At 36.1% G+C, this 16,319-nt stretch overlaps 1 protein-coding gene across 1 annotated transcript in view; it reads right to left on the bottom strand.

Moving 5' to 3' along the window:
- Nucleotides 1-819: 819 nt before the first annotated feature.
- The window catches only part of AMMECR1 (AMMECR nuclear protein 1), a 122,896-nt gene continuing 107,396 nt past the window's right edge, over nt 820-16,319 (bottom strand). The window contains exons 4-6 of the mRNA XM_007531266.3: nt 9,144-9,234; nt 7,671-7,767; nt 820-5,248 (exon numbers count right to left, since the gene is read on the bottom strand). Coding sequence (XP_007531328.1) covers nt 5,134-5,248; nt 7,671-7,767; nt 9,144-9,234 — 303 coding nt within the window. The 3' untranslated portion in view covers nt 820-5,133. The remainder of the gene's footprint in view (nt 5,249-7,670; nt 7,768-9,143; nt 9,235-16,319) is intronic.

The raw sequence follows: 16,319 nt of genomic DNA, 5'->3' as shown, positions 1-16,319 counted from the left end.
CTCAGGGTGTGGTGTGTGTGTTGGGGGTAAAATTCATCTTTACCGCAATGGAATTGTAAAACTAACTATTAATTATCTTTGTAGCATGCTAATATGTGCATGAGTGAGTAAGAGTCCTAAATGACCACATCACTGGGCATTTTCACATTCTGTCCTATATTGAGAAATTAGCAAAGTTGTGATGGTAGAAGAAAGACTTCTGTCTCATCACTTTCATCTGAGAGCACCGATACTGCTCCCTGGACAGCTCACAAAAAAAAAAAAAAAAAAGCTAACAACACACGGCTCTTGAATGAATTTGAAGTAGAATTAAGCATAATAAACTCCCACCAGAATCCAAGTTGATTATCCAATAAGACCATACACTACAGTACACCATACCATCATTCAGGGCTAGGCAATAGGCATGGGCAAATCATCTGAGAAGGGGAGGTTTCCCAAGTTGTTAGTTTGGAAAGAAATCAATATTGCTTTAAATATATATATGGAGAGAGAGGAGAGAGAGAGAGAGAGAGAGAGAGAGAGAGAGAGAGAGAGAGAGAGAGAAAGGGAGAAACTGAGCAGGGCAGGGGTGGGGGAATAAAGAAGAAGAAACTTCCAGTACTGTTTCCCCACTTGTGAAGTTCCTCCCATGCAGGTAGTGACCTGGGGGCTTGAATCTGGATGCTTGTGTATGGTAGGATGTGTGCTCTACCAGGTGCACCAGCGCCCAGCCTCCAATATTGCTTTCATAGTATTCTATGAAAATATAAATACTTTAGTAACAAATACCCGGGACCAAATCCCATGATGAGGCAGGTTCGAAAAAGAAGCAACACATGGTAACACAATTTTAATGTTTTATTGGGTAAATGATTTTAAAGGTAATATAACAATAGTGTCAAAAGTACTACATATCTTTCCACAGCCATACCTTACAGACCCACATAAACCTTATTTTACTTTTTGCTTATTTTGTAATATTTATTTTAAAGCCTTATGTATCATATAAAATGCCCATTCCCGATAGTCCCTTCAAACTATTAAGCAACTAAATGTGGAAGGAAAGCGGGTCTAGATATACTTGAATGGGTTTCAGGTAATCTGTGATGTCTTACTGTAATCAAAAAATAGGTTATTAAGAAAGAAGGACAAGAGGAGGAGCTACTCCAGGTAGCTTTTGCTCATTACAAGTCTCACCATTGCATCACCAAGAGTTCATTATGCTGGTGACCGATTCAAAGTAATTCTGGGGAACATATAAAACACTAAAATAACTTAGAAACTAGATCCAAATATTTCAAAAGGAATCAACTTTGATATACAAAAACAGTCAGAGGTGGTTACAAAAGTTTGTTTTCTCAGTGCGTCAATGTACCAGCACAATTACTGGGTCCAGAGCAAAATAAAAAGGTTTATTTTCTTCTGAAACAGTAATAAAAAACAAGAAAAATGTATCTCTGTATATAAAGGATCAATGCTGGTCTTGAGAATATATGTAATCAGAAAACCCTTAAATCGAGAGGCACACAATGGGTTTCCACTTTTAAAAAAATAAAAGGAAAGTCACCAGTTTATTTAAATGGAGGAGGTGCTCCCACCCCTCAAATAAACTTAATTCAATTTAACATCACTAGCAAAAATCACTTAGAAACTGTACAAAAATAAAAAAGTTAACACATTTAATCCTGCAAGGTTTTTGTAAGGACTGGAAGGCAGGCTTTTGGAGCAGCATTTGGGCATGGCTGGGGGCTTCTTTGGTTTGATCTAACACACATAAGAGATGGAATCAATTCCAGATGACAGTTTGAATTTTCTGCACATTTGAAGACATGAAAAGAGGCCAGTATACAAACTTCGGTGTGCTGGACATTAGGACCGTATGCACTGTACTGAAAATCTTGTAACTACTTTAAGTTGGATGGGGAAAAAAGAGCAAGCCTTGCACTTCCTCCATCAATTGCACACTGACCTCTCATGGTAGTAGGGGAGACTGAAGTGGGTAGTAGCACATTCTTGTGCAGTCAGAAGGCCACTTAAATGGGAGTGGGGCAAAGGGGAGGAATTGTTCTTTTTAGAATCTGGTACCTGGCTGGCCTTGTTTAGGAATAAGAAAATCCTTCCAGAAACGGAAGCTGTTTGCTACATACCAAAGTAAAATACATACTATTTTCCAAGAGAAAAAGAAAATACCCCACTGTATTTGAAAATGGAAAACATAAACGGAACTAATTAACATGAAAAAGGGGGTATGTAAACTTTGTGCTACTCAAATAAAGTTCAAGTATTACTTCTGAGCTGTTTAAAGATCACTGAACTTATACAATATTCTGGTGATAAGAGTGCAATTCACATTTGTGTTTCTGAACAAATAAACCACAACTGGCTAGAACACAACTTGTGCAATCAGTCTTTGAGTTAAAAATACATGCTACATATTTCAACATGTTCAAAGTTAAGTCAAATCACATATTTAACAGCTTTGTAATATAGACAAAAAGTGAAAGGGTCTAGCATCTCTTTTGTTTAAGCACACCATGAATAATTTGTATCACACCCTTTACACTACAGAGTCTTTTAGTCAATAGCTATTTAGAGACAAAAATGCACTGTGTATTAATTTGATACAAAAGGAAACAAAACTATCCATTTTCCCCCAAAGCCATGGTGGGAAATATTGCTGACCTCGTCCTCTGAAGCCTGCAGGATGGGTATTTCTTCAGTATAACATTATTACACTGGTAAGAAAATCTGTGTAACATCTGCATATATCAAGAATTTTAAAAAATCTGATATGATTTTAGAGTCCGCATGACCAGTCACGTGACCTGCTAAAGATTGATTAGCACCGTTGAATACATAAACACATGTGTGTATGTATGTATGCATGCATGTATATGAAAGCATATACATACATACATATGTATGTCATAGAACTTATCTTAAAAACAACAACAACAAAAAATTCTAACCATGAGTTCACCCAGGACAAGGAGCCTGTTGAACTGATGAGATGATGGATAAGATGGATCAAATTGGTCTATTTTTGTCTCCCTTCAGTTTATTTATTATTATTATCATTGTTATTATTATTATTTTTGCAGCAGACAATATCAATCAGCTTGTGCTTAGTTTCCCTATAAGGGTAAGAAAAAGTTTCTATCAGGTAGCCACTTATTTTTATACTGAAAGACTAATCTGCTCCAAAATGCTCCCAAGTAGAAATGAAAGGAATAGAAATTCCATTCTAAAGCCCAGCAGCTAGCTTCCTCTGACTGATTTCTGGATTCAATGGAACTAGCTACTGAGATCATATTTCAGGCTAACAATTGGTTTTTGAGTTAAGGCATTGTAACTGAAAAATGATTATTTCAACAACAGATGCTGTGGATGAAAGAGTATCAACAAACCTCTAAGAACTCTCTTCAAAAACTAAAGCAGTTTGTTTTGCCACAAAGGCAAGCAAAAACGGATTCCACAAATCACCTCACAAAGTAGAAAAGGGTTTTTGAATTCTGAACTAGCAGTCTACCGCTTGTCACAGCAACCCCATATATAGAAGCTATGTCGTTATATTATTTGGTGACATAGTTTTAGACTATATATTTCTGCACCATACTTGTAGTCATCACTTTATATAATGGTTCCCTGTTTGAAAAAAATATATATGTATTTGCATATATGTGTGTATGTACACACACACACATTTACCACCATTGCCATTATGAAGGTAGTCTCTGCAGAATTATCTGCCTTTTTTTTTTCTGGGGATACATACACAGACCTCCCAGTGACATTAGCAAGATTTTTTTTTTTTGTACGCATCATGGGGAAAGTAGCCCTGCAAATGAGCTGAGCTCTAACTATATATCTAAATACCAACTCCATTTTTACAGGTGTAACATAACATCAGCATAGTAAATGTGTTTCTATCAAAAGTATGTAGTGCAGAATGAGATTCAAGCTATTTTATAGTATTTCTAAAACTCCAGTATTGCCCCTATGACAAAGGAATATGAAATCATGGCATATATGAACTTTTGCTTCACTAGATTAGCTTTACCATTTTTAGAAATGGTAGCTAAAATTGTCTGTGGCCAATCATGACTTATTAAAACCTAACTAACAAATTTAAATTAACATATAATAGACAAATGTCTCTTTTTTGGTTATTTGCTCAAAATACATTTTTTCCATCTTAAAAAAATACTTGAGTAAGCAATTTGTCTAATCTCTTGTTTCATATATAGAAACAATAAAATTTTACAAGAATATCTCTCTAAATTGCCTTTTTTCTCTAATTCTTCTTAATTCCATTTGGTTATATTCTTCTCAAAGGCACTAAGTTATGTATCTGTTCTCTTTCTGATACTTCTGGTTCTTCAGTATGATTTCTGCAACATATCTGAAAGGTAACTTGTTCTTTTTTAAACAGTGTTTTACTTTGTAAGTTGGTTCTATAAAGTGATGAGGCAGTCTCTCCTGTGATAACCAGCACAATAGGTATAATTTTTTTCACTCTCTGTGACAAACCTCTAATGGACCTTTGAATGTTCTCTACCAGAATTAAAATTCATATATTGTAACCAGGGGAAAACATTTATCAATATTTAAGGAGTGGGAATGCATATACTAGCTTCTTATAGCAAAATGAACCTTAGACACTCAAGAGTGACAAATACCTGAATTGATATGACTTACTCCCAAACTCAACTAACCAAAAAAAAATCTATCTTACTGAGGAAAACTAAGGAAAAACCTAAAAAAAATCCTTAAGAACTACACAATTTCTTCCATCCACAGTTGAAAGAAGGAAGAGAAATAAAGAGACAGGAAGGGAATCAAGGACAGAAAGACAGAAAAAAATCTGATAAAGGAAAAAAAAAAAAAGCAAAATTCTACATAAGGAAAGAAAACCCCAAAAGTTATATATGCTGGAAAAAAATTCATCTAAAATAAAACATAGTCTTCTTAAGTGCCATTTTCTATCCGTTACCATGATGATCTTAATTGACAATATCAAAGCTTCACCATGGCAACGGAAACTATCATCATAAAATGGTACAATAAAAGAGATAGCTAGACCAAGAAGGGGTACGGTCTCCTGGGAAGAGGTCTGCAGAGAGGCCCAGTGACTGGTTGTGCGGCTCAGTGTCAGGAATAATGGTTGTATGGTGGGAGGGGATGCCCAATGCCATTTTGGAAATGATGATGCTGGCGATGAGCAAGGTATTCTGCATAGCTCAGAGTCATCTTTTCACTGCGGTACCTGAAAGAAAGTCAGCAAAGAAGGTAGCATTAACATAAAGAGATGACAACATCAATGTTAGTGCAAGGAGAGACCTTGGAGATAATTTTATGGATCAATAAACAAAGGCCCAGGGAGAAGCAGTGACTTGACCAATGTCACACAGTTACTGAGTAGCAACACTGAGATTAGAACCAAGGCATCCATTCTGAACCTGGTGCTCATTCTACATCTCCTTGTTAACAATGGTTGAGAATTTTTTATTGTCCCCTCAGTACCGGTGTGCCAACAGGAAATAACAGAGGAAAGACGACCTATTACCATAATTTCCATATTACCATCTCATCCACTTGACTAAAATTTTTTTCCAGGTTCTTCTATCACTCATTCTTTTATGTCCCCATTTACTCCCCCTGTTCAAAATCCTTCAGTGACAACCAATTGCCTACAGAATCAGTTTTAAACTCTATGACCTGAGCCAACCTACATTCTGGGCCTTATTTTTCTTTTATGACCACTATCTATATATAAAGTTAAAGATCAGACGATTCAGGCAATTGAACATTACTTACAAGTTGTTCAGTACTCTGCTACCTACATGTATCTACTCATAAATTTCTCTTTTTTTAAATTTTTATTTTATTTATTGGATAGAATTAGCCAGAAATAGAGAAGAAGGGAATGGTAGAGAGGGAGAGAGACAGACACACCTGCAGTACTGCTTCACCACTTGCAAAGCTTTCCCCCTTGAGGTGGGGACTAGGGGTGTGAACTCTGGCCCTTGCACACTGTAATATGTGCACTCAACCAGGTGCGCCACCACCCACCCGGGCTGCCTCACTTTAAGATAATCCTTTCCCTTCCTTCCTATTCTCTACCTCTAAAATGGTCTAATATTCCTCATGCTGTTTCAAATCTACCTTATCTTTGTGTGTGACTGTTGTTTCATTTATTTGTTTGCTTGTTTGGGTCTTTTGCCAGGGTTTCACTGCTCCAGGTTAACATTTTTTTTTCAGATAGAAAGAATAAGACAAAGAGGTAGAAGAGGAAAAGAAACCACAACACCAAAGCTTCCTTCAGTGTGAATGGTGGCTGGACTCAAAACTGGGTCATGCACATAGCAAAGCAGCAAACTGTCCAAGTGAGCTATACTGCCAGCCCTATTTTTCTAAGATTTTTCTAAAAAAAATATTTTCATTTAGTTATTTTTCAAGAAGAGAGAGAAGCAGAGCACTAGTTAGCTCTGACGTGGTACTAGGGATTACACTGGGCATTTCTGAGACCTTAGGCAGTCAAGTCTAGTGTACTGTCACTTCGCTATCTCCTTCACTCTTTTTTTTTTTTTTGCCTACAGGGTTATTGCTGGGGCTTGGTGCCTGCACCACAAATCTTCTGGAGGCTATTTTTTCCCTTTTGTTTCCCTTATTTTATTGTTGTTGTGGTTATTATTATTGTTGTTACTAATGTTGTTGTTGTTGGGTAGGACAGAGAGAAATTGAGAGAGGAGGGGAAGACAGAGAAAGATAGACATCTGTAGACCTGCTTCACCACTCTTGAAGTGACCCCCCTGCAGGTGGGGAGCCGGGAGCTCGAACCGGGATCCTTACGCTGGTCCTTGTGTTTCGCGCCATGAGCGCTAAACTGGCTATACTACCTCCCGGCCTCTTTTCTCCCTCACTCTTAAAACTCTTACTAAAACCTTTGTTACCCTTCCCTTAAGATTTACCTTTCCAAATCTCGCCTCATGATATTCTGCGTTACATACAAAAAATATGTAATAATCCCTTCTATTCTCATAGATTGTGAATACAGGGAGAACAGAGATGGTGGCATTTTCAAACATGTAAATTCTCAAAGCTGAGAAATTGTTTTTTCAAACATTAGGTAATCAGTATGGCTAAATCGAACTGAAATAAATGAAAACAGCAACTCATTTTTCCCAACATGTTTGATATTTTTCCTTTTAAAAATAAATATACCTTTATTGTGCCATGCTAAAATTTATTTAGCATTTGTGAGTCTAGCTCAACTGTGTTTTTCAGCAAGCTTTCATGGTGGGCTTCTATTATTGCCCAAATTTTGAAGGTTAAATTCAAAGTTGAGGGTTGTTTATCAGAATCCTGGGGTTTTGCTAAGTAATGTCGAAAGCTAATTCAGATAACTTTCTTCAATAATAAAATCTGAATGTTTAGAGGGCTTGCTTGTACAACACCAGAGTAATCTCACAGAGCTAAAGATGGGAGGGATGGGCTCAGGCATCATACAAATTTCACTGCCATGCAGACTTCCATTATATCCACCCTTAATATGAACCTACCATTCATTTCCACAGCTTCAGAAAGAGAAGCAAGGGCAGTTATGGAGACCAAAGAAATCAAAGGGTTATAGACATATATATCAAAATGTACTGGTTTTCTGTGCACCAGAAAGATGCTTTCTGTACCTGGTCAGTTTTATGGTTTTCCTGAATTCATTAGTAATCGGAGCTTTGTATCCTCCTTTCCTCAGTAAGGAGTCTATGGTCTGAATATGGTCCCATCCTGTAGAAAGGTGAACAGATAAAATAACAGTCAACACATGTAATAAGCATCTTTGATCAAATACAAAGTAGAGATCAGCTACCACTGTAACCAAATGCCATCAACTTCTCTGGTCCTAAAAAGAGTCACACAGAACAGCTAAGATTTCACTCTACATAGAAGCACATGCCTTATTACCTAGCCACAATGGTTAAAACTACTGGTTTCATTATCTCAACAGCATTCACAAGTCAAGGAATCTGACAGCCTGCCAGTAACTTCTCTGTTATATCTGGCAACTAATCATCAGCATTATGCTTTCCTCTAACAGTAGTATCTCTAGAAGGAAGGGAAAATCCTAAATGCCATTATGCCAATTCAGTAGTATTTTGGACACTCACATTTAGTCATGGTCATTACATCCCTAATGGGTATTTCCTACAATCCAGTGTATTTCAGTGCAGTATTCAAAGATACTTTTATTTGATTCTGACTAATGTCTGAGACCATCTATCTCTTATGTATGCTTTAAGAAGTCAATGAAATTACAAGGGTAATATACTTTTAAAAGCAAACCAAATAAATTTATAGATATCTGCCTTTACGACTCTCATTTGGGATTTTAACAATATTAAATTTTACCATTAGTATCTTGTATTAATGCAAGACAAACATATCAAAAACAAATTACAAATGCTTTCTGATGAGAAGCTCCTTCAGATAAAAAGAATTTTTCATTTCAACTGTATATTCTAATAATTGAATTTAGTGGTTGCTAGAAAGAATTAGATACTATAAAGTGAAAAGTTATTTTATTGTTATAATGGTGGTTCATAAAGGCTTGTGCTACATCTACAAAATAGAAAAAAAAAATGTTTATTAGGATATGCAGACCAAGCATATAAACTAACAACAGTTCATGCAATCTTGATGGCCTAATCTTAAAAGGAAACCTAGAATCTTAATAGCAACAGAATCAGTCACGGCAGCCACCTAGGAATGAAACATTTGCTACTGACAAATGTACTGAGTGACTGTCAAACAAAAGGTGTGTTTATGCCAGAAGGCTAGAACACAGTGGGATATGGGAGAATAGTACTTCTGACTTATAGCAAACTGTTCCCTCAAATAAAATCCAGCTTTCACAATTCTTTGCATTTTTGGAAAGTACAATTTTGTATAGTTTTCGGTCAATTTTTTTTGTTTTATGTGTGTGAGTATGTGCAGAGATTGAACTTCTGGTTTAATACAGACATTGCAGTGACACTGATCGAAGAGTTATTTTTTTAATTTTACATTACTCAACTGTTAGCCATAACTGCAAGGTCAGAAATTGCATTCAATCTGTGTATTTGTCTAAATTCTTCACCAGATCATATGAAATAAAGTACAATGACCTTGCTCCTTTGCAACCTCCGGTAGGTAGGTGGCGGTGCGTTTTGATCCTTTTTCATTGATGAATTCTATTCTAATGCCATGTACACCGACCTGAAAGAAATTGGCAGCTTTATTAGTACAGTTTTTTTATATAAAAAACAAAGAAAATATATCATTTAACTTTGAAGAGAATTAAGGGCTCCTTTCCCCCATCTTTTTGGAAGGGCACATAAGTTTTCTCTTTCCAAAGCTCTGACTTTGAGTTTGGAGGCCATTATAATGGTCATGGAGATTGAAAACATTGATTTACATGTCCATAACATGAGCTGGCTATGCTAGTCTACTTGGAACTGAAACAACTATTTGGGGGCTGTGTGCAGAATAAAATTGTTGATGGCAAAGAATCCTGCCTTTACTACCAAATTGTAGTTCATGAAAACAGAGAACTAGACCAAGGGAACTGACCTCAAAGAAACAGCAAATCACCATCCCATTTTCAGGAATAACCACCACTTTGGATTAAGTTACATTAACTTGCAGGGCAGCTGAATTCCTTGTCAAACTCTCTAGTATCTTTAAAAGTTTGGATTACATGTAGTCAGATAGGTTTAAACAAAAAGGAAACACTACCATTACACCCTACATTGTCACCCATTACTAGTAGTACTTCTAAAAGTTATATTACCGCTTGGTGAGCCAGTAAACCCTCCACTGTTACTAAACATCAGTACTCTCACTACTACACCAACACTAAATCTAAGAGCAATTATGATTTCAAGTCACTTTAGGACAGGGCTTTTTTTTTTTTTTTTGTCTCCAGGGTTATCGCTGGATACCAGCACTACGAATCCACTGCTCCTGGTGGCTATTTTTTCCATTTTACTGGATATGACATAGAGGAATTGAGAGGGGAGGGGAGATACAGAGGGAGAAAGAAAGACAGATACCTGCAGACCTGCTTCACCATTTGTGAAGCTTCCCTCTTGAAGGTGGGGAGCTGGGGGTTTGAACCCTGATCCTTGTACTTTGTATGATGTGTGCTTAACCAGGTGCACCACAACCCAGCTCCCTTTAGGGCACTTTTGTAGAGTTTCCAATGTAATACTAACCCAGAGACTACCTTGTCTTTTTTTTTCTTTCTTCTTTTTTTTTTTTTTAACGTGAGACAAACCCTTGGTGCTGACCTAAAAAAAAAAAGTAGTATTTCAAGTATGTGTGGGTGATGTCTTGCCAATGGCTTAAGAAAGCAATGTGCTTTGTATGAGCATCCAACCAAAAATAATCTGTAATTTCTTTATATGTCACAGAATATCATATAGAGCTAAAGATCACAAAATTTTAACTTCACTAGAAGCAGTAATCAGTGAAGTTTCATTCACTTTTTCCAAGTCTATGGTTGTTTTAGACCAATGGTTCCCATGAGTAGTCTAAGGTCCTCTACATTACTGAAGGGAAGAGGCAAGATCAAGTAAACTTTAATTCAGAACAGAATTTTCTTTTCAGAGAAGGGTGAGTAAAGTCATAGAACTTTACTCTTTCCATCTATCTGTATGTATCTAAAAGTCTATAAGAAAAAAAAAAACAAACAGGCCCATTGAACTTTTCTTGCTTCTGCCCTTAGCTTAATATTTTCTTCCTTTTATTTCAGGGAATAAAATTTATCTGAGGGTTGGCAGTAGCATTCCCAGTTGAGCACACATTACCATGTACAAGGACCTAGGTACAAGCCTCCTGTGTCCACCTGCAGAGGGAAAGTGTCACAAGTGGTGAAGCAGTGCTGTAGGTGTCTCTCTCCCTTCCTATCTACCCCCACTTTTAATTTCTGTCCTATAAAAAATAAAAGAAAAATGGCCCAAGTACTGGGTATAGTGGATTCATCATGCACACAGCAAGCCCCAACAATAACCCTGTTGCAAAACTTTATCAACTAATTGATTCTTTGGAAAATCCACTTTATCCTTCCCCTAGTTCTTCGTACACACATCTACTAGAGTCTGTAGCTCTTTTGAACAGTTTATGTGATTTTCAAAGCCTATCTCTATGGCTGTTTGTTCTACCTAGTTAATGTCAGCAGTCTTATGAGTCTCCTTTGGCTGAAAACAGCGATCAGGACAGCTGCCTAAAAATGAACAAGCACAATAAGTCCTCCTCCCAGTCCCTGTGGGAAATGCCTGTGGAGAGACAAGAAGTATAAGTGAAGTGCTTAGCTATCAGATATTTCCAGGATAAAGGATATAAACTAATCTCAGTACTGTCTGACACAATAATGAGACAATGACAATCTTTTTTGAGACAATGACACATTTTAACAGTTTCTATATACCGACTTTTTGGTTGGTGACTTTTTATCCCCTTAATAGTAGTTTATTTGTAATTTGTCTTTATGTCTTAAAGATTTTATTATTAATTTGGGGGGAGGAGAGGAGTGCAGGCAGATAACACATCAGCAATCAGCTTAGGCATATGCAGTGAGGACCAAACATGAGCCCACATGTGTCCAAGCCCTATGCTCTACTGCTGAACTATATCCCCAGTCCCACGATAACATGTTGTCAGCACCAAAGTGAATTTTGAATCTTCACTTCTACTAAAACTTTGTCAAATTAAAACAGTAACAAATCATGGTGTTTATTATTCTTTGTTATTATTTATTTATAGTCCCTTTATTCATTATTATTATTTGGTATCTGACCAAAATTGTAAAAAGAATATTTCCCTGTCTATGACAAGAATGTTAGACTAAATCAGTAGTGTTTCACCAAGACAAGGTGGGAATGGGGGCTGTGAAGTTTTTCAGAATTTCAGAACTCAGTAAGCATATTTCGGGTGAAAATAAAAGCCATTCCCAAGGTCACCTTTGTTCTATGTTAGCCAGATAATCTCTAATAATCATTGTAGCTCAGATAAATGATGGCTATGTGTTGAAAAAGAATGACTTAATGAAATTGGAAGTGATATAAGTACATAAATCCTCTCTTCATAAGAATACATCCTGTGTTGCTAACAAAACTTTCAGACATTAAGGTTGCATAATTAAACAAATTAAAAGAAGTTAAGACCAATTTTATAGTATGTGAATGATACGTACATATACACACAGAGACAAAAAAATTACCTGGAAGAATATTTTGGCATTTGAAAATAAAAACCACTCATGAATAAAACTGATTCAAGCTTGATATACCGAGAAGACTCCATCATCAAATTAAATATGAAAAATATTAAAATTCTTCCCCTCAGAATTGCTATGTTTATAACTTAATTCTTCTTTATGTTCCTAAGACTCTAAATAACTAAAAGCCTCTGTAATCTGAACAGTAAATATGGCAATTTAAAGTGAATTCTTTGTGTGAAATAACTTATTTCACAGGTCAAAAATATACTCCCAGGGATAAAGTCGAAAACAAAGTGACTCATTTTTTTTTAACTACTAGAATTAGGAGAATGTTTTGAACAATGTTCTGAACAGAATATAAAAGTATAATAGCTTTTTGTCACCTGTTGAGTGACAACAGCATTTTCTTTACTCCTGGAATCATAGATGCCACCAAATAGTCATATTGTACAATCAAAACAGGAGAGTGGAAAATGGCCTGCTGTGAAAAATGACCAATTCTGGCCAACCTGTGGAAATCATTAGCTTTGCAAATTAAGTCATCTCAACTGAAATGAGCACCAAAAATGAATTCAGTATTATTTGAGGGAGGTGCCTGTCACAGCTGCAACTCCCAAATGTAACTGTCAAGTGTATTAATCAAATCCTCTCCCAGACAGATCAGAAAATCTTTCAGCCCATCAGCATCCCAAGAGACAAAAGCTATAGTTACAGTTATCAGTAATAAGAGATGAGCTAACAGGGAACTGGGATTCGATTCCCTGAAGCAAATTTGATATATCAAACTATCCCAGCTAAAGTTTCATTCCCAAGGATAGATAAAGAAGTAGCATGTGGGAAAATTATGCTACTAAAGATACTGGTAACTACCAATGTTCAAAGTACAGCTAGATTGGTAAAAACTAGAGACCTGCGTTTCTAGCCTTATGGCAATGGGGTCATTTTCAAAATTATTAGAAGGTCTGAGGAAAAAAAAAACAAACTTTCAAGGTTTATCAGTTGTGACAAAATCCTTTTAATCAAGACTTTAGTTTTGCAAAGCTATAAAGCAATTCAAATGGCATTAAATTAAATGTAGGACTTATATAGATAAGAGGATATGGAATTAAACAATACTGTATCTGTGTGTGCTGAGAGAACATTAAGACCAACAAATTCCTATTTTGTGCTAAAAAGAAAGCCATTATTTACTCTGAATCATTTCATAGTAAGTAATTTTTATAATACTCTTTTATTTTTAATGTTGCCCAGAATTACTAAATGTCAAGGTTAATGCTAGGACCTTAAAATGCACCTCAATTATTCTGGACTTGATTATTCAGTTTGAGGATTATGCATTTCCAATTCCTGCCTGGCCTCATTCCCTTCCTCTTTCTGCTGTTATCTATTTCTCTCTCTATTCACTCCTCGATCACAAGAGCATGCAGAGAAAAGGGATACACACTAATTAAATTTTCTACATATTAAAAGGTTTAGTAGGAGAAGAGCTTATAAATAATGGCTGAAATGAATCTTCTGGATGGTCTGCAGTTTTCATTTATCCTTATTATCTGGTCCCTTGTCTGAAATGTGGCTTCATTTAAAACTATTATCCTCTAATGCAGTGACTTTCAACACAGGAGCGTTGAAAAAGGAGCTCTCTCCTATCCCATTAAAATACATGGTCCATATTATGATCCTCACAATTGCACAGTCAAAGTTTAATATACCCTGGTCTGTCTATAAGGCAAATTTGAGTCCTATAATCCACTACCAGCACTACAAAAGGCTTTACTTCTGAGCCTAATTAGCAAGCCAACAATCTGGACATCTGAAACATGAAAGAGTCATTTCTAAAAGCATCAATGAATATAAAAAGTGCTCTGGCTAAGTTGAGTGGACTCCACATAAAGCCATGGACCATTTGGGCCATAATTACTTCCCCAATCTTGACCCTCAAAACTACATCTGCCCTTGATCACATCCTGGCCAACAAAACCAATTTTCTTCTTCAGGTGACATCCTATCTTAGCAGATGCCACAGGTATTCTTCTCAATTTTAGAACTAAATGGTAAGTTTCCTGGAAACAGTATGTCCATAACTCACTTCACTGATTTTCACTAGGTTCACTTTGAATAAAAATAAACTGTATCAGGAGGTCAAATCTTAAGTTGTTTGATGTGTCTTTGTTGAAGATACCACTTGACTAAGTATGATTAATAATTAACAAAAGAACCAGTCACTAGCCATTCATGTAAGACTGACTTGCTAGGCTCAAAATGGCACTTTCATTGAATTGAAGGAAAGGGCTGTTCCTATGGAGAGGAGGAACTCAGGTTGTTTGGTATACCCATAGCAATATGAAGCCAGCATCACAGAAGCCATACACTTAAAACAAAATAGCCTGTGGTACAACAAACAGAAATGTGTGCAATATCTTTGACCTAGAGTCTAGCATTTCCTATATTCTTAAGAAGGAAAATAAAACGTGGTATACCTCCCCAAAATACACAAACCACAGTGTATCATGCTTCTACATGCTCACAGTACTTTCTCCTCATCCCTAGTTCAGTCTCCTGAAAATAATCACTTTTTTTTCCCCCCAATGAAATAAATTCAGCAAAAAGAGAGAAATACCCCAACTGGGTCTACTCTAAATTGGTCCTCTTGAATAATTCTTATTTTCTGTAATCTTAAAATTAAAGACTTTCATCAAAAACTGAAAACAGTTTGTAAAGATTCTAATGAATCCCTTCCCCCAATCCTGATACTAAGGCATAACTTAGACTACATATTATCCAACTCTGTCGATCAAATTCTGAGTTATAACTGTGCATTGCTTAAATTCACCCAGCAACTTGAGAAAATGAAGTTGTGATAGTGCCCACACAACTAATAATTAATACCTAACAATGAATATGCAACAACTAGTACTTCAGAATCTGGCCAGATAATGCAAACTTGAACACAGCAATCCTGAAATTATTTTTTAAGAGCTGGTGACTTTTACTTTTGTAAACCTTAAAAATCAATAAGCATGGGCTAATTCTTTCTTTGCATACAAATAGCAAATGTATATTACCACACCAAAAAAAAATCCCTTTAGGACAGTATAAAGGAGAAGATATAAATGACTTATAGTCCAAATACCACCTGGAGATAACTTGCTTTACTGACTTAAAATGTGGTCTCCTGGGTTACCAGAGATACCTCCAAAGAATATACTGTTAGGTTGTTTTTTCTTCATTGTGTGATCAGTTCCTGTAGCTATCCCTGTTTTAAAATTCCCTTTAAGTGAGAAGCTTTTGGGAGCAGAAGAAAACCAGAAAAACAAATCAGTGATAAGGAGTAATCAGTTATGGTATTTTACTACCAAAAAAAAAAAAAATCTGTTTCATCATCTACCTCAGTTGCTGTTATTTTCCTTTCTTGTTATTTAATGAAAAAGACCTCAAAAAAGGATGACAGAGGACCTATTGGGGGTTGTATTGTTATGTGGAAAACTGAGCAATGTTATGTACCAACTATTGTATTTACTGTAAATTATTATATTTACTGTGAAACATTAATCCTCCAACAAAGAAATAAAAAAAGACCTCAAAGGTTTCTCTGACCAAATATATATATATATATTTTTTTTCTAAAATCCCTGTGGTGAGGGTAGATAGCATAATGGTTATACAAAGAGACTCTCATGCCTGAGGCTCCAAAGTCCCAGGCTCAATCCCCCACACCACCCTAAACCAGAGCTGAGCAGTGCTCTGCTAATAAATAAATAATTTAATTAATTAATTAAATCCCTTCAAATTAGTCACCTTTAGCTTAGTTCATTTTCCATGAACCAATTCTTGGCTTTTTCAGAGCTTACCAAAGGACCAATTACTGTAGTGCAAATTTTGATTCATGTAGGAGACTTAGACATCTTGTCTATCAGCCAATTTATTTCACAAAGGCCACAGTGATCTGATAGCATTTATTTTAACTAATAGAAGACAAGCAGCTCTAAAATACCTGAGCTAGCTAAGAATCAGCCCCATGAACTATTACAGAGTTAGTAAAGTATGGCTAATGAAGTGTTTTGAAAAGCTATGAAACCAAACA

This window comes from Erinaceus europaeus, chromosome X (genome assembly GCF_950295315.1).
Source record: "Erinaceus europaeus chromosome X, mEriEur2.1, whole genome shotgun sequence".
In the NCBI taxonomy this organism is placed as follows: domain Eukaryota; kingdom Metazoa; phylum Chordata; class Mammalia; order Eulipotyphla; family Erinaceidae; genus Erinaceus; species Erinaceus europaeus.
The sequence above is the reverse complement of the archived record's forward strand: the minus strand, read 5'-3'. Positions and strand labels throughout refer to the sequence as shown.